This window comes from Eubalaena glacialis, chromosome 17 (assembly GCF_028564815.1).
Source record: "Eubalaena glacialis isolate mEubGla1 chromosome 17, mEubGla1.1.hap2.+ XY, whole genome shotgun sequence".
NCBI lineage: Eukaryota > Metazoa > Chordata > Mammalia > Artiodactyla > Balaenidae > Eubalaena > Eubalaena glacialis.
Window position 1 is genome coordinate 30,226,364 of NC_083732.1, and position 22,802 is coordinate 30,249,165.

Consider the following 22,802-nt stretch of genomic DNA (forward strand, 5'->3'; position numbering starts at 1 on the left):
AAATTCATTGAAATGATCAACAATATATTTTTATAAATGATCTCTATATAGAAGTAATATTCTTGTACTGTTTAAAATTAAATCCCCTATTTTGTAGTTTATTTTTTTAATTCTTTTTAAAGGGGTAAGTTTTTGGTACTTTTTTTTTTTTTTTTGGCTGCGTCGGGTCTTAGTTGAGGCACGCGAGATCTTCGTTATGGCGAGCAGGCTCTTTGTTGCGGTGTGTGGGCTTCTCTCTAGTTGTGGCACACGGGCTCTAGAGTGGGCGGGCTCAGTAGTTGTGGCATGCGGGCTTAGTTGCCCCGTAGCATGTGGGATCTTAGTTCCCCGACCAGGGATCAAACCCACGTCCCCTGCATTGGAAGGTGGACTCTTAACCACTGGGCCACTAGGGAAGTCCCTAGTTTATGATTTTATGAAATACTTATTTTCTGCTTTAGAGTTGTTGAATCTTGGATATTTTAGGGAGAGGGAGGCTTTGTTCATCTATCTTTATCTTTGCCACACTCACTGAGTTTTAAATTTTGTGCTGTTGCCTAAATGGAGGCTTTCTAACCTTTCAAGTTCCACATTCATTGGACTAAATTTCTTTAGCAACTGGTATGTACCATCCTGTCTTGTTACTGAGATGTTACCTGTGTATTAATATCATCTTTAAAACTAGAGTACCAGTATGGAAACGGGGGCTTTGTCTTGTACCATTTTTGTGTCCTTGCCATACCCACTTTACAGACTAGGCAGTCAGTCAGTATGTTTATTAATTGATCCAGGCAGATAGATATATGATGATATTTCTCTGTCTTTTCCAATCTTTAATGCTATGCATAGTATGCAAAATGGATCAGATCTTTTGTTGTTTTTTTTTTTAAATTTTGCTTCTGACTTAAGAATCACATCATGAAGTAAGCAGACAATTAAGATGTACCTTCTAAGTGAGGAGTTGATAGGTCTGTAACCTTGGAGGACTGGAAATGTATTTTATTATCTACATTCAGGACTCTTACTCTGTTCTTTGCAGTTGAATAATAATGAACCCATATTCAACTTTGTGGCATTTTTAAAGTGTTGAGCTGGACATAATCAGCTTACATATAACTGGCCATATCCTCTGGGCATAGGTTATGACCTAAATTCATTTGGATGAATAACCAATTCACTTCAAAGTTTGTTAAAACTCAGACTTTGTTTTTTCTTTTGCCACACTTGGTCACACAGCTGTTAAGTGGCAGAATTGGAAATGAAATTCAAGTAGTCTAACTGCGGAATTGGCTCTTGAAAACTTTGAGCCATATTGTCTCCTACAATTTGCTCCACTTCTGTTCCCTATCCTGGTTATGGCTCCATCACCCACCCAGATAGTGAAGTGGGTAATTTTGGTTGTTCAGAATCCTTCTTCTTTCTAAGCCTCAGCTATCCCATAATCATCTGTCAGAGATCTTATACATATGCTGAGCTTTTTCCTTCACACTACCAGTGCTCTGCTTCAGATAAACTCATTATTTTAAATCTAGACCCCTTGCTACCAAAGTTATTCTTCTAAAATGCAGTTCTTGCTGTGGAAACCTATCAGTGTCTATCGGTTACCTTCAGGATAAGCTTTAAACTACTGTGCTTGCTATATTTTGGATACCATATGAACTATCCCATAGGATCCTATACAGTTTAGATTACCGTTTGCCTGCTGATTACCGTTTGCCTTTGCACCAACCTTACCAACGGTTCTCCAGTGCTGCATACTTTCCCTAATTCTTTCTTGAAGAATTATACTTTAAGACACAGTTCATTCAAAGGTTACCTTCTCTGTGAACCTTTTCCTGATTCCTGTAGGTTGGATTATCCATTTCTCTTGTGTGCCTCAGATGTACTAGTTGACATTTTACATCTATTTTAGTAACTGTCACACTGAAAGCTGTTTATTTGTTTATAGGTTGTCTCCTCACTAGACTATGAGCTCCTTGAAAGAAGGAATCGTGTCTTACTCATCTTTCTATCTGCAGTATCTAGAACAGTTCCTGGTACAAAGTAAGTGATTAACAACTTTATTTAACTAAGACTATATTTAGGAGTTAAACTCCATACATGCTGACAGTTAATTATACCTATGTAGACTGAGAAATTGTCATAGAAATATGGTTATAGACTTTTAACACTTCTGAGCCACAGTTTCCTCATCTATAAGATGGAAATAGTACCTCCCTACTCATATAGTGTTATTATAATGCTCAGATAAAAGAATATATAGATACGGAAGCAACCTAAGTGTCCATCAGCAGATGAGTGGATTAAGAAGATATGGTATATAAATACAGTGGAATATTATGCAGCCATAAAAAAGAATGAAATTTTGCCATTTGTAGCAACGGATGGACTTGGAGGGTAATATGCTAAGTGAAATAAGTCAGACAGAGAAAGATGTACTGTATGATATCACTTACATGTGGAATTAAAAAATACAACAAACTAGTGAATATAACAAAAAAAGACCAGACCCATAGATATAGAGAACAAACTAGTGGTTACAGTTGTTGAGAGGGAAGGGGGAGGGGCACTGTAGGGGCAGGGGATTAAGAGGTATAAACTATTATGTATAAAATAAGCTACAAGGATATATTTGTACAAACTGGGAATACAGCCAGTATTTTATAATAACTATAAATGGAGTATAGTCTTTAAAAATTATGAGTCACTATACTGTACACCTGTAACATATAATATTGTATATCAACTATACTTCAATAAAAAATTATCACATTAAAAAAAGAATGTATGTAACAGTACATTACGTGTATTTTAAGTGCCATAACATCTTTGTTATTAAATGAAGTGTGAGAACTAATTGCATGTTGAAGTAGATGATTTTCTTTGCTGTGTATCTTCCCTTTTAAGGCAAAATGGCACCATTTTTGAATGATCTTTATCATTTGCAGTTTAAATTTGCAGTTATTGGTGATTGGAGGCATGCACTCTTGAGTCTGAGGATTGGTTTATATAGGACAAAGGGAGAAGTAGCTTGGAGGTGAGAATCTGGGTACAGAAAAAGTTTTAAGCTGTTAGAGCGAACAATCTTTTGCCTAGTTGGCATTTTCCCAGTCTGCACAGCATTTTAAACTTTACAATTCTTTTTATGTAACTTATTCTCAACCTCAGCAATTACCTTTCTGTCTAATTCACTAATAAAGTCCCTCAATTTTCTTTTAATCTATCTCCAAATGAATTCTTATCTTCACTTATCCTTAGGTCCGTCATTTACTGTTAAGAGGAAGAAGTGCCTTTTTCTTGGAAGACTAATTACACATCATCTGTATGAAAGCTCTGGCTTTTCCTTCTTTTTCTTCTCCGGCTGCAGACATACTCCCTTACCACCACATTTGATGAATTAGTGCTCTACACTTTCCTGTGTCTACTTCCTTGCCTTCCATGCACTTTTTTTTTTTTAAATTTATTTATTATTTATTTATTATTTATTTTTGGCTGTGTTGGGTCTTCGTTTCTGTGCGAGGGCTTTCTCTAGTTGCGGCAAGCGGGGGCCACTCTTCATCGCGATGCGCGGGCCTGTCACTGTCGCGGCCTCACTTGTTGCGGAGCACAGGCTCCAGACGCGCAGGCTCAGTAGTTGTGGCTCACGGGCCTAGTTGCTCCGCGGCATGTGGGATCTTCCCAGACCAGGGCTCGAACCCGTGTCCCCTGCCTTGGCAGGCAGATTCTCAACCACTGCGCCACCAGGGAAGCCCCCTTCCATGCATTCTTTACATTTTTTAAAATTCTGTAATTTGAACATGCCAATTCCATATTATATGTAACATATGGAATTTAATAATAGAAACAAACATTTGGGAACCAACCACTCGATTTAGAACTAGGTCAGTACTAACACAGTTAAAGAGCTACCTGTGAGCACCTCTGTAATTCCTGTCTTTCCCCAACCCCTGAAGTAACTGCTATTTTGAATTTGTTTTTTTTTTAATCTCTTTTTTAAAAATAGTATTACCACAAATATAGTTCTTTGTTTTGAGTTTAATGTTATGTTTAGAGTCTTTTTAAAGCTTGCACAAATGGTATTTTATTATAGAGAAATGTCTAATTTATAAATCTTTATACATTTCAAAGAAAACATTCAACCATCATAAAAGAATAATAGAAAAATCTCAGAATGCATATTCAAATTTATAACAAGAAAATAATCATGGAGACTTATTTTTGTACTGTGTGGATATTGTACCATATATGAAAGAAAGCTCCTTATTCAGAGTGTAGCTCCTAATTCAGGTGTATTTCCACACACTAATTTCTTGAGTTTGGCAGAAGTGTTTCAGTTAGATTGACAGTGTACTCCTTGGAGGAGTCACAGCTTGTCATTTGGTTGCCCTTTGGACCTCAGCAGTTCTTCAGTGGGCATCATTCAATTGTTTATTGATAGTATAAGCTTTTGAGACTCAGGATCCACAATGCCCCCATGTTTCTGGATTTTTTTTCAATCATGGAATCGTGGCATTTTCAAAAGAAATGCATAGCAAAAGATGAGGCCATGATAACCGCCAGAAGAATTCATTTCTTTCTTCTTTGTCATTAGGAGTTGGAAGCATTTCTTGATGCTCAATGTAGAATGTTAAATCTTGGAGTTGGGACTAAGTGAGAGGCAGATGTTAATACTTAGAACTCCTGTTTGTCTTTTTTCATTTACTATTGTGTTTCTAAGATCCATTCATGTTGTTCCTTACAGCTATAGTTCATTCATTCTCACTACTGTTCCGTTGTGTGTTAGCCTAATTCTTCTAACCATTGTTCTACCAGTGGACATGTGAGCATTTTTATTGTTGTTGTTATTATGAAGAATGCTTATACTTGGCACGCAAGTACAAAAATTTTTATAGTATGTATCTAGAATTGCTCATTGAAGGACATGCAAATGTTGAACTTTACATAATAATGCCAAATTGTTTTCCAACAATTTTACCAAATTTAACACCTACCAGCAGGACTTCACCAATTTAAACACCTAGTAGCAGTGTGTAAGAGCCACCACTGCTTCAGTTTTTTTTCTTTTTGCCGTTATTTGGTACTGTCAAAACTCCTAGTTATTACCATTCTAGTGAGTTTGAAAATAACATCTCATGTGGTCTTAACTAGTATTTCTCTGATGAAGAATGAGATTCTATATCTTTTAAAATACTTATTGGCCAAACAAGTTTCCTTGTGTATAAAATTTCTGTTCAGGTTTTTTGCCCATTTGCTTCCTGTGTTTTTGTTTTTTTGGTTTTTTTTGAGGTTCTTAAATAGTTTAAATAATAATCTTTAATCAGTTTTAAGTTTTGTAAATATCTCCCAGTTTGTGGCTTGTCTTTTAGTTTAGTTTTTTTTTTTTTAATGATGTTTTATGGTAAACAGAAGTTCTCAGTTTCCACATAGTTAAAATATTCATTCTTTTCTTCTTTGGTTAGTATGCTTGTTTAAGAAATCTTTCCTTCTGGGAGGACACAAAACAACAGTTTTCTGCTGTAATTTCTTAAAGTTTTAAAGTTTGCCTTTCATATAATATCACTAGTCCATCTTTTTTTTTTTTTTTTTTTTTTTTTAAACATCTTTATTGAAGTCTAATTGCTTTACAATGGTGTGCTAGCTTCTGCTTTACAACAAAGTGAATCAGTTACACATATACATATGTTGCCATATCTCTTCCCTCTTGCATCTCCCTCCCTCCCACCCTCCCTATCCCACCCCTCTAGGTGGTCACAAAGCACCGAGCTGATCTCCCTGTGCTATGCGGCTGCTTCCCACTAGTTATCTATTTTACATTTGGTAGTGTATATATGTCCATGACACTCTCTCACCCTGTCACATCTCACCCCTCCCCCTCCGCATATCCTCAAGTCCATTCTCTAGTAGGTCTGTGTCTTTATTCCCATCTTGCCACTAGGTTCTTCATGACCTCTTTTTTTTTTTTTTTTTTCCCTTAGATTCCATATATATGTGTTAGCATACTGTATTTGTTTTTCTCTTTCTGACTTACTTCACTCTGTATGACAGACTCTAACTCCATCCACCTCATTACAAACACCTCCATTTCATTTCTTTTTATGGCTGAGTAATATTCCATTGTATATATGTGCCACATCTTCTTTATCCATTCATCCGATGATGGACACCTAGGTTGCTTCCATGTCCTGGCTATTGTAAACAGAGCTGCAATGAATATTTTGGTACATGACTCTTTCTGAATTATGGTTTTCTCAGGGTATATGCCCAGTAGTGGGATTGCTGGGTCGTATGGTAGTTCTATTTGTAGTTTTTTAAGGAACCTCCATACTGTTCTCCATAGTGGCTGTATCAATTTACATTCCCACCAACAGTGCAAGAGTGTTCCCTTTTCTCCACACCCTCTCCAGCATTTATTGTTTCTAGATTTTTTGATGATGGCCATTCTGACCGGTGTGAGATGATACCTCATTGTAGTTTTGATTTGCATTTCTCTAATGATTAATGATGTTGAGCATTCTTTCATGTGTCTGTTGGCAATCTGTATCTCTTCTTTGGAGAAATGTCTATTTAGGTCTTCTGCCCATTTTTGGATTGGGTTGTTTGTTTTTTTGTTATTGAGCTGCATGAGCTGCTTGTAAATCTTGGAGATTAATCCTTTGTCCGTTGCTTCATTTGCAAATATTTTCTCCCATTCTGAGGGTTGTCTTTTGGTCTTGTTTATGGTTTCCTTTGCTGTGCAAAAGCTTTGAAGTTTCATTAGGTCCCATTTGTTTATTTGTGTTTTTATTTCCATTTCTCTAGGACCTGGGTCAAAAAGGATCTTGCTGTGACTTATGTCATGGAGTGTTCTGCCTATGTTTTCCTCTAAGAGTTTGATAGTGTCTGGCCTTACACTTAGGTCTTTAATCCATTTTGAGTTTATTTTTGTGTATGGTGTTAGGGAGTGTTCTAATTTCATACTTTTACATGTACCTGTCCAATTTTCCCAGCACCACTTATTGAAGAGGCTGTCTTTTCTCCACTGTATATGCTTGCCTCCTTTATCAAAGATAAGGTGACCATATGTGCGTGGGCTTATCTCTGGGCTTTCTATCCTGTTCCATTGATCTATATTTCTGTTTTTGTGCCAGTACCAAACTGTCTTGATTACTGTAGCTTTGTAATATAGTCTGAAGTCAGGGAGCCTGATTCCTCCAGCTCCATTTTTCGTTCTCAAGATTGCTTTGGTTATTTGGGGTCTTTTGTGTTTCCATACAAATTGTGAAATGTTTTGTTCTAGTTCTGTGAAAAATGCCAGTGGTAGTTTGATAGGGATTGCATTGAATCTGTAGATTGCTTTGGGTAGCAGAGTCATTTTCACAATGTTGATTCTTCCAATCCAAGAACATGGTATATCTCTCCATCTATTTGTATCATCTTTAATTTCTTTCATCAGTGTCCTATAATTTTCTGCATACAGGTCTTTTGTCTCCTTAGGTAGGTTTATTCCTAGGTATTTTATGCTTTTTGTTGCAATGGTAAACGGGAGTGTTTTCTTAATTTCACTTGCAGATTTTTCATCATTAGTATACAGGAATGCAAGAGATTTCTGTGCATTAATTTTGTATCCTGCTACTTTACCAAATTCATTGATTAGCTCTAGTAGTTTTCTGGTAGCATCTTTTGGATTCTCTGTGTATAGTATCATGTCATCTGCAAACAGTGACAGCTTTACTTCTTCTTTTCCGATTTGGATTCCTTTTATTTCTTTTTCTTCTCTGATTGCTGTGGCTAACACTTCCAAAACTATGTTGAATAATAGTGGTGAGAGTGGGCAACCTTGTCTTGTTCCTGATCTTAGTGGAAATGGTTTCAGTTTTTCCCCATTGAGGACAATGTTGGCTGTGGGTTTGTCATATACGGCCTTTATTATGTTGAGGAAAGTTCCCTCTATGCCTACTTTCTGCAGGACTTTTATCATAAATGGGTGTTGAATTTTGTCGAAAGCTTTCTCTGCATCTATTGAGATGATCATATGGTTTTTCTCCTTCAATTTGTTAATATGATGTATCACGTTGATTGATTTGCGTATATTGAAGAATCCTTGCATTCCTGGAATAAACCCCACTTGATCATGGTGTATGATCCTTTTAATGTGCTGTTGGATTCTGTTTGCTAGTATTTTGTTGAGGATTTTTGCATGTATGTTCATCAGTGATATTGGCCTGTAGTTTTCTTTCTTTGTGACATCTTTGTCTGGTTTTGGTATCAGGGTGATGGTGGCCTCGTAGAATGAGTTGGGGAGTGTTCCTCCCTCTGCAATATTTTGGAAGAGTTTGAGAAGGATAGGTGTTAGCTCTTCTCTAAATGTTTGATAGAATTCGCCTGTGAAGCCATCTGGTCCTGGGCTTTTGTGTGTTGGAAGAGTTTTAATCACAGTTTCAATTTCAGTGCTTGTGATTGGTCTGTTCATATTTTCTATTTCTTCCTGGTTCAGTCTCGGCAGGTTGTGCATTTCTAAGAATCTGTCCATTTCTTCCAGGTTGTCCATTTTATTAGCATAGAGTTGCTTGTAGTAATCTCTTATGATCGTTTGTATTTCTGCAGTGTCAGTGGTTACTTCTCCTTTTTCATTTCTAATTCTATTAATTTGAGTCTTCTCCTTTTTTCTCTTGATGAGTCTGGCTAATGGTTTATCAATTTTGTTTATCTTCTCAAAGAACCAGCTTTTAGTTTCATTGATTTTTGCTATTGTTTCCTTCATTTCTTTTTCATTTATTTCTGATCTGATCTTTGATTTCTTTCCTTCTGCTAGCTTTGGGGTTTTTTTGTTCTTCTTTCTCTAATTGCTTTAGGTGCAAGGTTAGGTTGTTTATTCGAGATGTTTCCTGTTTCTTGATGTAGGCTTGTATTGCTATAAACTTCCCTCTTAGAACTGCTTTTGCTGCATCCCATAGGTTTTGGATCGTCGTGTCTCCATTGTCATTTGTTTCTAGGTATTTTTTGATTTCCCCTTTGATTTCTTCAGTGATCACTTCGTTATTAAGTAGTGTATTGTGTAGCCTCCATGTGTTTGTATTTTTTACAGATCTTTTCCTGTAATTGATATCTAGTCTCATAGCGTTGTGGTCGGAAAAGATACTTGATATGATTTCAATTTTTTTAAATTTACCAAGGCTTGATTTGTGACCCAAGATATGATCTATCCTGGAGAATGTTCCATGAGCACTTGAGAAAAATGTGTATTCTGTTGTTTTTGGGTGGAATGTCCTATAAATATCAATTAAGTCCATCTTGTTTAATGTATCATTTAAAGCTTGTGTTTCCTTATTTATTTTCATTTTGGATGATCTGTCCATTGGTGAAAGTGGGGTGTTAAAGTCCCCTACTATGATTGTGTTACTGTCGATTTCCCCTTTTATGGCTGTTAGTACTTGCCTTATGTATTGAGGTGCTCCTATGTTGGGTGCATAAATATTTACAATTGTTATACCTTCCTCTTGGATCGATCCCTTGATCATTATATAGTGTCCGTCTTTGTCTCTTGTAATTGTCTTTATTTTAAAGTCTATTTTGTCTGATATGAGAATTGCTACTCCAGCTTTCTTTTGATTTCCATTTGCATGGAATATCTTTTTCCATCCCCTCACTTTCAGTCTGTATGTGTCTCTAGGTCTGAAGTGGGTCTCTTGTAGACAGCATATATATGGGTCTTGTTTTTGTATCCATTCAGCCAGTCTGTGTCTTTTGGTGGGAGCATTTAATCCATTTACATTTAAGGTAATTATCGATATGTATGTTCCTATTCCCATTTTTTCTTAAATGTTTTGGGTTTGTTATTGTAGGTGTTTTCCTTCTCTTGTGTTTCTTGCCTAGAGAAGTTCCTTTAGCATTTGTTGTAAAGCTGGTTTGGTGGTGCTGAACTCTCTCAGCTTTTGCTTGTCTGTAAAGGTTTTAATTTCTCCATCAAATCTGAATGAGATCCTTGCTGGGTAGAGTAATCTTGGTTGTAGGTTTTTCTCCTTCATCACTTTAAGTATATCCTGCCACTCCCTTCTGGCTTGCAGCGTTTCTGCTGAAAGATCAGCTGTTAACCTTATGGGGATGCCCTTGTGTGTTATCTGTTGTTTTTCCCTTGCTGCTTTTAATATGTTTTCTTTATATTTAATTTTTGATAGTTTGATTAATATGTGTCTTGGTGTGTTTCTCCTTGGATTTATCCTGTATGGGACTCTCTGTGCTTCCAGGACTTGATTAACTATTTCCTTTCCCATATTAGGGAAGTTTTCAACTATAATCTCTTCAAATATTTTCTCAGTCCCTTTCTTTTTCTCTTCTTCTTCTGGGACCCCTATAATTCGAATGTTGGTGCGTTTAATGTTGTCCCAGAGGTCTCTGAGACCGTCCTCAGTTCTTTTCATTCTTTTTTCTTTATTCTGGTCTGCAGTAGTTATTTCCACCATTTTATCTTCCAGGTCACTTATCCGTTCTTCTGCCTCAGTTATTCTGCTATTGATCCCATCTAGAGTATTTTTAATTTCATTTATTGTGCTTGTCATCGTTGCTTGGTTCCTCTTTAGTTCTTCTACGTCCTTGTTAAATGTTTCTTGCATTTTGTCTATTCTATTTCCAAGACTTTGGATCATCCTTACTATCATTATTCTGAATTCTTTTTCAGGTAGACTACCTATTTCCTCTTCATTTGTTAGGTCTGGTGTGTTTTGACCCTGCTCCTTCATCTGCTGTGTGTTTTTCTGTCTTCTCATTTTGCTTATCTTACTGTGTTTGGGGTCTCCTTTTCACAGGCTGCAGGTTCGTAGTTCCCGTTGTTTTTGGTATCTGTCCCCAGTGGCTAAGGTTGGTTCAGTGGGTTGTGTAGGTTTCCTGGTGGAGGGAACTAGTGCCTGTGTTCTGGTGGATGAGGCTGGATGTTGTCTTTCTGGTGGGTTCGTCCACGTCTGGTGGTGTGTTTTGGGGTGTCTGTGGCCTTATTATGATTTTAGGCAGCCTCTCTGTTAATGGATGGGGCTGTGTTCCTCTCTTGCTAGTTGTTTGGCATAGGGTGTCCAGCACTGTAGCTTGCTGGTCGTTGAGTGAAGCTGGGTCTTGATGTTGAGATGGAGATCTGTGAGAGATTTTCGCCGTTTGGTATTACGTGGAGCTGGGAGGTCTCTTGTGGACCAGTGTCCTGAAGTTGGCTCTCCCACCTCAGAGGCACAGCCCTGATGCCTGGCTGGAGCACCAAGAGCCTTTCATCCACACGGCTCAGAATAAAAGGGAGAAAAAATGGAAAGAAAGAAAAAAAGAGGATAAAATAAAATAAAATAAAGCAATTATAATAAAAAATAAGAAAAAAAATTATTAAGAGTAAATTTATTAAGAAAAAAAATTTTTTTTAATTTTTAAAAATAGATTTATTAATTTTTTATACTAAAAATAAGAAAAAAATTATTTAGAAAAAATTTATTAAGAAAAAAAAATTTTTTAATTTTTTAAAATAAAAAATATGAAAAAACTTATTAAAAATTTTTTTAAAAATAGAAAATAAGGAAAAAATTATTAAGAAAACATTTATTAGGGAAAAAAAAAATTTTTAAGCCGAAAAAAAAAAAAAAAAACAAAACACGGACGGACCTAACCCTAGGACTAAGGGTGAGAGCAAAGCTATACAGACAAAATCTCACCCAGAAGCATACACATCTACACTCACAAAAAAAAGGAAAAGGGGAAAAGTTAATATATCCTGCTCCCAAAGTCCATCTCCTAAATTTGGGATGATTCGTTGTCTATTCAGGTATTCAACAGATGCAGGCACATCAAGTTGTTTGTGGAGCTTTAATCCGCTGCTTCTGAGGCTGCTGGGAGACATTTCCCTTTCTCTTCTTTGTTCGTACAGCTCCCGGGGTTCAGCTTTGGATTTGGACCCGCCTCTGCATGTAGGTCCCCTGAGGGCGTCTGTTCCCCGCCCAGACAGAACGGGGTTAAAGGAGCAGCTGATTCGGGGGCTCTGGCTCAGTCAGGCCGGGGGGAGGGAGCGGTACGGAGGAGGCGGGGCGAGCCTGCGGCGGCAGAAGCCGGCGTGACGTTGCAGCAGCCCGAGGCGCGCCGTGTGCTCTCCCGGGGACGTTTTCCCGGATTACGGGAGCCTGGCCGTGGCGGGCCGCACAGGCTCCCGGGAGGGGCGGTGTGGAGAATGACCTGTGCTCGCCCACAGGCTGTTTGGTGGCGGCAGCAGCAGCCCCAGCGTCTCACGCCCGTCTCTGGGGTCCGCGCCGATAGCCGCGGCTCGCGCCCGTCTCTGGAGTTCGTCCAAGTGGCGCTCTGAATCCCCTCTCCCTGCACGCCGCGAAACAAAGAGGCAAGAAAAAGTCTCCTGCCTCCTCGGCAGCCGCAGACCCCCTCTCGTGCACCCTCCCGGCTAGTTGTGGCGCGCCAGCCCCTTCAGGCTGTGTTCACGCAGCCAACCCCAGTCCCCTCCCTGGGATCCGTCCGAAGCCCGCGCCCCAGCTCCCAGCCCCCGCCCGCCCCGGCGGGTGAGCAGACAAGCCCCTCGGGCTGGTGAGTGCTGCTCGGCGCCGAGCCTCTGTGCGGGAATCTCTCCGTTTTTCCCTCTGCGTCCCTGTTGCTGTGGGATCCGCGCTGATAGCCGCGGCTCGCGCCCGTCTCTGGAGCTCGTTTAGGCGGCGCTCTGAATCCCCTCTCCTTGCGCGCCGCGAAACAGAGGCAAGAAAAATTCTCTTGCCTCTTTGGCAGCTGCAGTCTTTTTCCCGGACTCCCTCCCGGCTAGCACCGAAGCCCGAGCCCCAGCTCCCAGGCCCCGCCCGCCCTGGCGGCTGAGCAGACAAGCCTCTCGGGCTGGTGAGTGCTGGTCGGCACCGCTCCTCTGTGCGGGAATCTCCGCTTTGCCCTCCGCACCAATGTGGCTGCGCTCTCCTCCGTGGCTCCGAAGCTTCCCCCCTCTGCTACCCGCAGTCTCTGCCCACGAAGGGGCTTCCTAGTGTGTGGAAACCTTTCCTCCTTCACAGCTCCCTCCCACTGGTGCAGGTCCCGTCCCTATTCTTTTGTCTCTGTTATTTCTTTTTTCTTTTGCCCTACCCAAGTACGTGGGGATTTTCTTGCCTTTTGGGAGGTCTGACGTCTTCTGCCAGCGTTCAGTGGGTGTTCTGTAGGAGCAGTTCCACGTGTAGATGTATTTCTCATGTATCTGTGGGGAGGAAGGTGATCTCCGCGTCTTACTCTTCCGCCATCTTGCCCCTCCCTCCTCCCACTAGTCCATCTTGAATTGATTTTGTATATGATGTGAGGTAGAGATCCAGTTTAATTCTTTCCATATCCATAATATCAGGACCATTTAATTGTCCCTCCTTTCCCACAGATCTGTATTGCTACATCTGTTACCTGAGTATGTCCTTAGATACTTGGTCTTTTGGGGGACTCTTTATGTTGTTTCATTTTATTTACCCTTCTTCAGTCTTGCCAGGCATTTATTTGTTTTAGCGTTTTTTAAGAACTATGATTTTGTTGATCCTTTCTGTTACCTTTTTTCTACTTCATTAGTTTCTGTTCTTTATTATCTCCTACATTCTTTGGATTTACTCGTGATTATCTTTCTAACTTAACAGATTGGCCTGTGAACTCATTCATTTTCAGCCTTTCTTCTTTTCCTAGTATAAGTCATTAAGGCTATAGATTTGCCTCTAAGTATAACTTTTACTGTATTCCGAAAATGTTTGTATGTGGTATTTTTATCATTTAGTTTTTAGTATTTTTAGAAAAATTTCCCATGTGGTTTCTGATGACTCATGAAATATTTAGAAGTGTTACTATTTTCTATTTGTATTTTAAAAATTTATCTTTCATTATTGATTTTTAACTTAATTGCATTTTGATCAGAGCCTGGGAACAGTATGATACATATTCTTTGAAATTTAGTGACATTTTCATTATCTCCCAGTGTGTGTATTATTTTTCTATATGTCTCATGTATACTTGAGAAGAATGTTTATTTTCTAGTAATTGGGTATAAGGTTCTGTTAATTAAATCCTGCTTGTTAATAATTTTGTTTTTATTTATTTATTTATTCTTTTTTTTTTTTTTTTAAGTTGGGGTATAGTTGCTTTACAGTGTTGTGCTAGCTCCTGCTGCACAGCAAAGTGAACCAGCCATATGTATACACATATCCCCTCCCTTTTGGATTTCCTTCCCATTCAGGTCACCACAGGGCACCAAGTGGAGTTCCCTGCACTATACAGCAGTTCCTCACTAGATAATCTATTTCATACCCAGCGGCTTATATATGTCAATCCCAATCTCCCAATTCATCCCACCCCGCATTTCCCGCCCTGGTGTCCACACATTTATTCTCTTCTTCTGTGTCTCTGTTTCTGCTTTGCAAATAGTTTCATCTGTTTTGGTCCACTTGATCCATGGAAAATTAGTGTGTGTTGAAATCACCCAAGGCAATGGCCAATTTGTCAGTTTCTTTCTGTGGTTCTAACAATCTTTGGAGGCTTTTCTCCCCCCAGGAGATGGTGAATTTTATTTTGCCTTGTCTGGATAGAGATTTGATTTGCTTAGAAATGTTCCAGGGTAAAGAGAGACTAGGAGAAAGCACAGTATGTAGAATTCTATTTTAATTTTCACTGTCAACTGGGAGAGCAGCATACTCACAGTATTGAACTCAGAGGCTGGATTCTTCAGGGTTCTTTGGCTCAGCTGCAGATTGGAATTCTTGATCCTTTTTGTTATGTTTCCTTTCAGACTTCTTCCATTAGTCTTTGTTCCTTCATCTCTTGGTCCATGCTTGAGTTCCCACTTTCACCTTTTGGGACACTCACCAAATCTGTTTTATTTTCATCTTTCCAGGTTGATTCTTCCTGAGATGGTTGAGCTGGAGTGACTTTTCCTCCATCACTTGTAGGGGATTGCTGCTCTATGTTTGAGCTCTGAGATCAAGCAGAAAGATTAGCACTTCACTTCACCCAAGCATTCTCTGTTGATGGAGGGGCCAGCATTACCTTTAGTAGCTAATCAGGTTTGGGAAGCTTAGAAGTTGGAGAGTGACAGTCTTTTGCCTTACTGAGTATTTCATTTTCCAGAGACATCTCACTCTCTCTCCTTCATGTATCCCGGTCTGACTTCTGGCAGATGTGGCAAGGTCCTAATCTGAGATGACGCACTTCCTGTCCTTGACCATCACTGTTCTAAATATTCTTCACGCTGCCAGTTTGGGTGTCTCTCCTGAGGCTGTCATTCTAGTTGTGGTTCATCGAACTGATGCTGCGATTTCTCCCATTCCTTCTGTAGCTGGTCTTCTACTTGCTGTCTCACAGGTGGGTCAGCAGGCTTTGCTGCTCCAAAGATAGAAGCTGCTTGACTAAACTGGGAAGTACCAGCAGAGGAGTCATCTTCCTTAGGAGTACTCTGAGGCTTTAGATTCAGTTTGGGTCTCTGGGAGGGTCCTCTATCATCACACCTGTAATCATCTGGAGAGCAGTTGTCTTTGGTGCTCCACGACTGAATGTCCTCCTGTCTATCCATCTTCACAGTGGTCCTGCTTCCTCTGTAGTCGTCATCCCTATAGTACCCACTACGACATGTATTTCTGCCACTGTTTATCCTGAAGTCATAGCCTCTACCATGGTCTCTGCTGCCTTAGTCATGATAGCAGTCCTGGCCTCCGTAGTGATTACAATGTTTGCCTTCAAAGCTGTCTTCACCTCTCCTAGGTGGATAGTCAAATCCAGGCTGTCTATGGCAGGATAGAGGAACAGACAGTTCCTCCAGTCTGTATCGGTTCTGTGAGAAACCTGATTTCTTTTTCAGCCAAAAGAATGATCATCCTTGTCTTTTTCCTGTGCTTGATTAGCAGTGCCCTTTGGAATTCTGTTACCTAGAGATTTTTTTTTGAGGTTGAGGATACTGAGCAGGGACTCCAAGTTCTCAAACTCAGCATTATTAAAACCTTTCAGCCTCTCTGGATTACTGGGTTCACACGGTAAATACACTGCACTGATATTTAATCCTCTAAAGAATTCCTTAATGGAGACTTCTGTCTATCACAAGTTGGGTTCCCCAGAAAAGCAGTGTAGGGTGGCAGATGGGGAAATGGCTCTGGTTCCCAAGCAGCCTGTGGAGCAGTGGGCAGGATGTAATGGTTAGTTGCAGGTGCCTTATACATGTTGTCATCATAACTGTGCCACGTGCCTGAAACATCCTCCAGATCATCTGTTTTATCAGTCCAGCTGACTGGTTTGGGGATATAGAGATGCTGCTTCCACCAGTGTTACCATCCTCAGCCTGTAAGCCTGTGAGGGAGATAGTGTTCCCATTCTTCTTGGCTCAGGTCACTTTGCTGGGCTGGGGGAAAGAACCAAAACGAGGCTTTTTTTTTTTTTTTTTAAGCATGCAAATTTAGAGTTTTATTTCTACTTACTAGATTGGATCTTGTATCATTTGCTTTGTTCTCCCTAATAATGCTCTTTTTCTGCTATTATAACTAATCCCAGCTTTCTTTTTGTGTATATTTGCCTAATATGTCCTTTTCCATATTTTTGCTTTCATCCTATCAGCATCTTTATTTTATAGGTGTCTCTTATCTTACTTTTGAATTTGTCCATATACATTTATTGTGATTATTTCTGTATTTGAACTCTCTTTGTGCTTTCTGATAGTCCTGGTTGTTTATGCCTTTTATTTTTTCTTTCCTTTTCTAGCCTTTTTTTGGGAATTGATTTTTTTTTAATTGTATTCTCTTCTCTACCAGTTTGGAAATTACACTCACTTATTTCTATTCTTTTATGATTACCCTTGAAATTCTGCTGGCATACTATTAATATATAGGCTAAAGTTAAACCAGATCATAATCCCTCTGCTGGACAATGCAAGAATTTACATCATCAATTCCTGTCCTCTCTCTTCCTGCCCTGCTCCTCCATTGTATGCTTCTCTTCCTTATTCCATATTTGAACAGTTTATACTGGTTTTATTTAAATACCATAATAAGATGTTGTTATTGTTATTTTATTCAGACAATGTTTATTTAGATTTATTTGTATGCTTACTAATTTCTTTACTCATCTTTTCCTTCTTGCATCTCAGATCATCCCTCTGTGTAATTTTACTCTTTTATGAAACATGTCCTTTAGATTTTGTTGAAGTAAAGGTCTGCTGCCGGTAAACTCTCTTTTGGTTTATCTGGCAAAGTCTTAATGCCTTCTGTGTCCCAAAGAGAGTTTTAGTGGTTGAATAATTTTTGTCTCAGTTCGTTGCACATAGATGCTTGTTCTACCTTTTGTGCTTCCATTGCTGCTGTTGAGAATTCTGCTATCACTTTACTCTCTTCTTTTATACGTAATCACTTTTCTCTCTGGCTGCTTTTAACATGCTCTCTTTTGGTGTTCTGCAGTTTGACTGCTTTGTGTCCAAATGTGAGCGTCTTTATGTTTATCCTGCCTCTTTTATATATATTGTATTTCTTAGAATTGTGAATAAATGTTTTTCATGGCTCCAGAAAATTAAGTCATTTTCTCTCCTGGTATGACCTCCTCTTTCTTCATTTTCTGAGATTATGAGTAGAAATATATTTCAGGTCACGTTTTATCTTTCACGTCTTTTAGCTTCTTTTTGGTATTTTCAAGCTGTTTATTTCAGCATTACTTCTAAATTATTTTTTTAGGTTTATGTTCAAGTTTACTGATTCTTAAGTTCTGTCTAATCTGAATAAACTATGGATTTTAATTAATAATAATATATTGATATTGGTTCATTGATTATGACAAGTGTAGCATACTAATATAAGAAATTAATAGTAGGGGAAACCGGGTATAGGGTATATGAGAACTCTGTTATCTTCACAACTTTTCTGTAAATCTGAAACTATTCTAAAATGAAGAGTTTAAACAAATTCTATATGATTCTTTTTCAGATATGCAATGCCATTTTCATAGTCTCTTTGGTTGACCATGTTTTATTTTATCTTTTATTGCTAAAATTAATTTTTAAAAATTTATGTTTAATAATCATAATATGTAAAGTTCATAAAGGGTAAGAAACATATTTGTTAATATTTCTCAATCTTGCCCTGAATGTTCTACTTTATCTTAGTAGGTTAAAGGTGAATAGAAGGTTATCCTTAAAATATTTGCCATGCAGAAGAAAGCTGCTTTGTATTTTATTTAAAAAGTAAAAGTTGGGGGAGCAGTGAAGCAGAACTTGAAAAAAATTATCTATAAAAAGAAACATGCAGGATTTACTGGGGACATGACAACTTAATGTAATATATAAACCTGTTCTAGGTACTGTATTTAAAGATTATGATAAAGGACATTGTTGGGACAGGTGATGAAATTATAGTATATGGACTGTATATTAGATAATAGTAATGTACTAGCTAAGTTCCTGAATTCTATTATTGTATTGTTACTTAAGAGAATATTTTTATTCTTAGGAAATACATACTAAAGTATTAAAGAGTAAAGGGACAGTTTACTTAGGTGGTTCAGGTAATAAATAAATAATGTATAATATTATATAATATGTAAAATAAATATATAAAAATTATTTATGTATTTGTTTGATTTATAAATTAACACATGACCCTGGATTCTTAGTACCATCATTTATTTTGTTGCTCAAGTTGACCCAGATATGGTTACTTAGCCATATTCTCTTGTAATTCTTACAATAATACTAAGTCTTAATTTTAAATGGAGGACAGCTGTGGCTATATCAACATGTGATGGGTTGAAAATACTCTATTAAGTGTGGTTTCTTAGTTGTCAAGTAAACAGTGTTAATCATATTGAAAATTATAATCTCTAGTCTAATATATGAATAAATTAACTTTTTTGTAGGTTTAAGCTGAATTTTGGGACATGGCCACTGCTTCACCAAGGTCTGATACTAGTAATAATGACAGTGGAAGGTTACAGTTACAGGTAACTGGTAAGTTATTTTCACAGTAATTTAAAATAGTAGTTCCTTGATGAAACTTTCTTTTTAATACCTAATTCAGCAGACTTATTTCATAAGTATATTTTCTTTTAGATTCATGCCATGGTGTATTTGTTGCAATAGGCCTCAAAGCTAGAAACCCTCTAAAAATGTTTTATTTATTCAGTAAGTATTTATTGAACCTGTGCTGGATGCAGAGAAGCTATATCCTCTGGTGGTAGGAGAATTTGTGTATTGGAATAAACACCATTGAGCTGGTCCTTAAATGATTATTAGGATGGAGAAGGATGCTAAAAGCCTTTTTTAATCCATTTAAGCTATTCATTCAATCATTGGGCAAATATTTGTTAAGTGGAATTCTATATATGAAAACACAAGGCCCTAGTACTCCAGGAACTTACTATATAATGTTGAGACAGGTTTGTTTTGCATGGACAGTTACCATGCAAAGTGATCATTAACTGGATGCAGTGAGAACTTAGAGGAAAGTGTCATAGGTCTGCTTGGGATTGGAGATGGCCTATAGATCTAGGAGAATAGGGTAAGAGAGAGACTCACAGAGGGTAACACTTTGACTCTTGTAGGAGGGATCAGAGTTCATCTCAAATTAGATTGGCAGCTGAAAGCATGAGAGAGAGAGGGAACAGCATATGTAAAAGCATGAAAGAGCCTTTTTTTAGGTGACTTCAGATAATTTATTTTAGCTAGTTGGAGTAATGATTCAAGGAGTGGTCCTTAAACCAGCAATTTTACTTGTAGAAATTTATTTTGTGGGTATTTATATTATTTATTTATGCATATAAATAATGTCCATATATAATGTATGTATATAGTTTTTATATATATAGTTTATATATAAATATCTACAAGATAAATTAGTAGAAGTAACAGAGAGAGAGTGAGAGAGAGTTTTTAATAGCAAAAGACTGACAGTGGAATTCTAGATAAACAATGACATGAAATAAATGAATACGTGTACCAGTAGGAGCCAAGTTCTAAGACAATATTGTTAAGTGAAAGAGCAAGGTGTGGAATAGTGTGTTTAGTATGTGACCATATGGATGTGAAAAAGGAGGGGTGTTTGTATGTGCCTCTATGCTTATAACATTAGAAATAATATTTGCCTTAGGAGGGGCAGGATTGAGCTTAGAATAAGAAGGAGATATACTGTAATTCCCATGGTACTCATTACTGTGAGGTCAGTTGTTTCTAGGAGTTTTCAGTGAACAGAGCTAGGAAATGTTTATTGTCTTAGAAAGCAAAAAACAAATCCTGAGTTCATGCTGATATTTGCAATTCAAAATAATAGCTATAGCCTCTAAGTAACCATTTTCCACTAAAAGGAGAAAAAAGTTATTTTTACTTCATTTGACTTTATATTTCTATCTCTTTTCTCTTAACCTCAGAATTTTAATTCTAAATGACATTAACACAGTTATATCTGTTTTATCCTAACATACACAGAATAGCAATGTTAAAATTACCGAAAGTAACTAACAGGCCCACTCATCACAGTTTTAAGATTTCTTTGTGAGCGTCTCCTCCTTAGGATGTATAGTCAGAGTACCATGTTTCAAAGTAACTTAATTTTCCATTTGGTTATGCCACCAACTGGATTAGTTAGATTCACTGCTTTCAGTTATTTATTTTTTATTTAATTTATCACCATGTAAAGCATTTATACAGTTGTGGAGTCAAAATTATTAAATTAAGGTATATTTGGAGAAGTCTGGCTACTTTATCCCATTCCTCCCCCATCTCTCCCTTGCCCTTTTGGTAAACATTTTTATTAGTTTTCATTTATCCTTCCATTTCTTCTTTTTGAAAATGTAAGCAGATATGCACAGTGTATGTATTCACATCTCTCCTCCCAACCCTGTAGTTCTTAGCACCTAGTTTCTGCACCTTGCTTTTCTTCATTTAACAGTAATATCCTGGAGTAATATCCATAGCAGGGTATTCCATACACCTTTTTATCACTACACAGCACTCTATTGACTAGATATACCAAAATTAATTCAGCTAGCCCCCTATTGATGGACATTGGGTTCCATCTTTTGTTATTGCAGATAGTGCTATGCTACAGTAAAGAGCTTCGTGCGAATGTCATTTCTTATTTTTGCTCATGTGTCATTAGGATAGAATCCTAGAATGAGATTGCTGGGTCAGAGAGTAAGCACGTGTAATAATGTCAATCACAGTTGATCCCTGAACCGCAGGGTTTATGGGTGCTGACTCCTGTGCAGTTGAAAATCCGTGTATAACTTTACAGTCAGCCCTCAGTATCCATGGTTGCACACCCGTGGATTCAACCAACCGCTGATCGTGTAGTACTGCGGTATGTCCTTATTTTTAAAAAACCTGCGTGTAAGTGGATCCACGCAGTTCAAACCCCTGTTGGTCAAAGGCCAACTATGTTGCCAAGTTCCTCTCCATAGGATCTGTACTATTTCTGTGTTCCCACCAGCTGTCTATGAGAATGCCTGTTTTCCTATAGCCTCATCAAGATATGCTGTCAGGCATGTTGACCGTTAGGTCAGAAGTGGTATCGTAAGTGTCATTTTAAATATCATTTCTCTCATTGTAAGTGAGGTTGAGCCACGTTTAAGGGATATTTGTATTTAGTTTTCTGTGAACTGAGAACTTACATATTTTGAAGCAATTCCCTGGTGATTCTGATGTGTATTGCACTTAAGAACCAGTTATAAGTGTAATTTCTAATACTTCTGCTTTTGCTCTGCATAAGCTTAGAGCCACATATTTGGTTACAGTGTTGCTTGTGCAGGACCTGTGGCCTACATATCTGAGGTGTGACTTTCTTCCTGTTCTTTACCTAATGTATGAGTACTTAATTGAAGTAGCAAAGACCTGATCTAGCTGATTTGAGCCAAAAGGCAACTTATAGAGAAGCTATCAGGTAGCTAATAGAATCACCGTAAGTCTAGAGAACCAATTGGAAAATAGATGCGGACCAAAGGATGTAATGTAATTAGCCAAGATAGTGCCTCCACAGTATTTGTCATTTCGCATATCAGTTATTATTCTCCTTTGAAATACAGTGATCCTCTTGGGAAACCAAACTTGGACCTGTGCTAAATGGCACCAGGTTTTAGTGCCTTGCTTTTCCTCTCTTCTCTTTTCCTTGCCTTTGCCTTTCTTTCATTTTGTTGATCTAGTTTTTTAAATTACAAAACACCTTAAAATCCACAGTCTTATTGATCTAACAGTACCTTGTGGAATAAATATGTACTCCAGTTTTACCAAGGAAGGAACTGAGAATCAGATTAAATGCCTTCCATTAGTAATAAGAAACCAACCGAGGTCTTAGGTTGTTGTTGCTCCTTTTATTAGGTAACAGTGACCTCTGTATTGATTTTTCTTTATTTTTAAAATTATCAGATAGTACCAGAATTAAGGTCCCCTCTGCTTTTGCAGTCTGGCAGGTCATGGTCTGTAAACTGAGACACTCTATTAGCTTATATATTTTTATTCTTATTTCTGTTCCTAACCTATATCTGATTGGCAGCAACAGATAAGAATAAGAATATTGGTCATGAAAGCAGGAAAACTATAACAGAAAAAAGCCAAAGCGAAAACTACCTACCATAACATGCTATAATGTGTACTATAGAGAAGCGCCTGTACATAAGGGTTAATAGTACACAGAAGTGTATCATCTTCATTAGTCTAGATTTCAGGCTTTCTACAGGAAAGTGACAGAAACAAAGTGTGCAAGATGGATAAGAAGATAAGATTTGAGATTGAAAAACTAATGGGCTGTTATATGCACATTTATAATTTTTTAACTATAGTGTATTATAGTACCTTAATAGTTTAATTTTTAAATTAAAAAATGTAATGATACGTATCATACTTTTGTATGAGTGTTGTG

General features: G+C 37.9%; 1 protein-coding gene and 1 pseudogene across 2 annotated transcripts in view; one reads left to right on the plus strand and one right to left on the minus strand.

Moving 5' to 3' along the window:
• Window positions 1-22,802, plus strand: part of WWP1 (WW domain containing E3 ubiquitin protein ligase 1) — a 114,328-nt gene that overhangs the window by 22,344 nt on the left and 69,182 nt on the right. The window contains exons 2-3 of one of the 2 annotated variants that reach the window (XM_061172200.1): window positions 1,928-2,022; window positions 18,811-18,901. In XM_061172200.1, the coding sequence (XP_061028183.1) occupies window positions 18,832-18,901 (70 nt within the window). In that variant the 5' untranslated portion in view covers window positions 1,928-2,022; window positions 18,811-18,831. The remainder of the gene's footprint in view (window positions 1-1,927; window positions 2,023-18,810; window positions 18,902-22,802) is intronic. The other variant, XM_061172201.1, reaches the window with a different exon arrangement.
• LOC133077028 (eukaryotic translation initiation factor 4B-like) lies at window positions 14,637-17,261 on the minus strand (annotated as a pseudogene).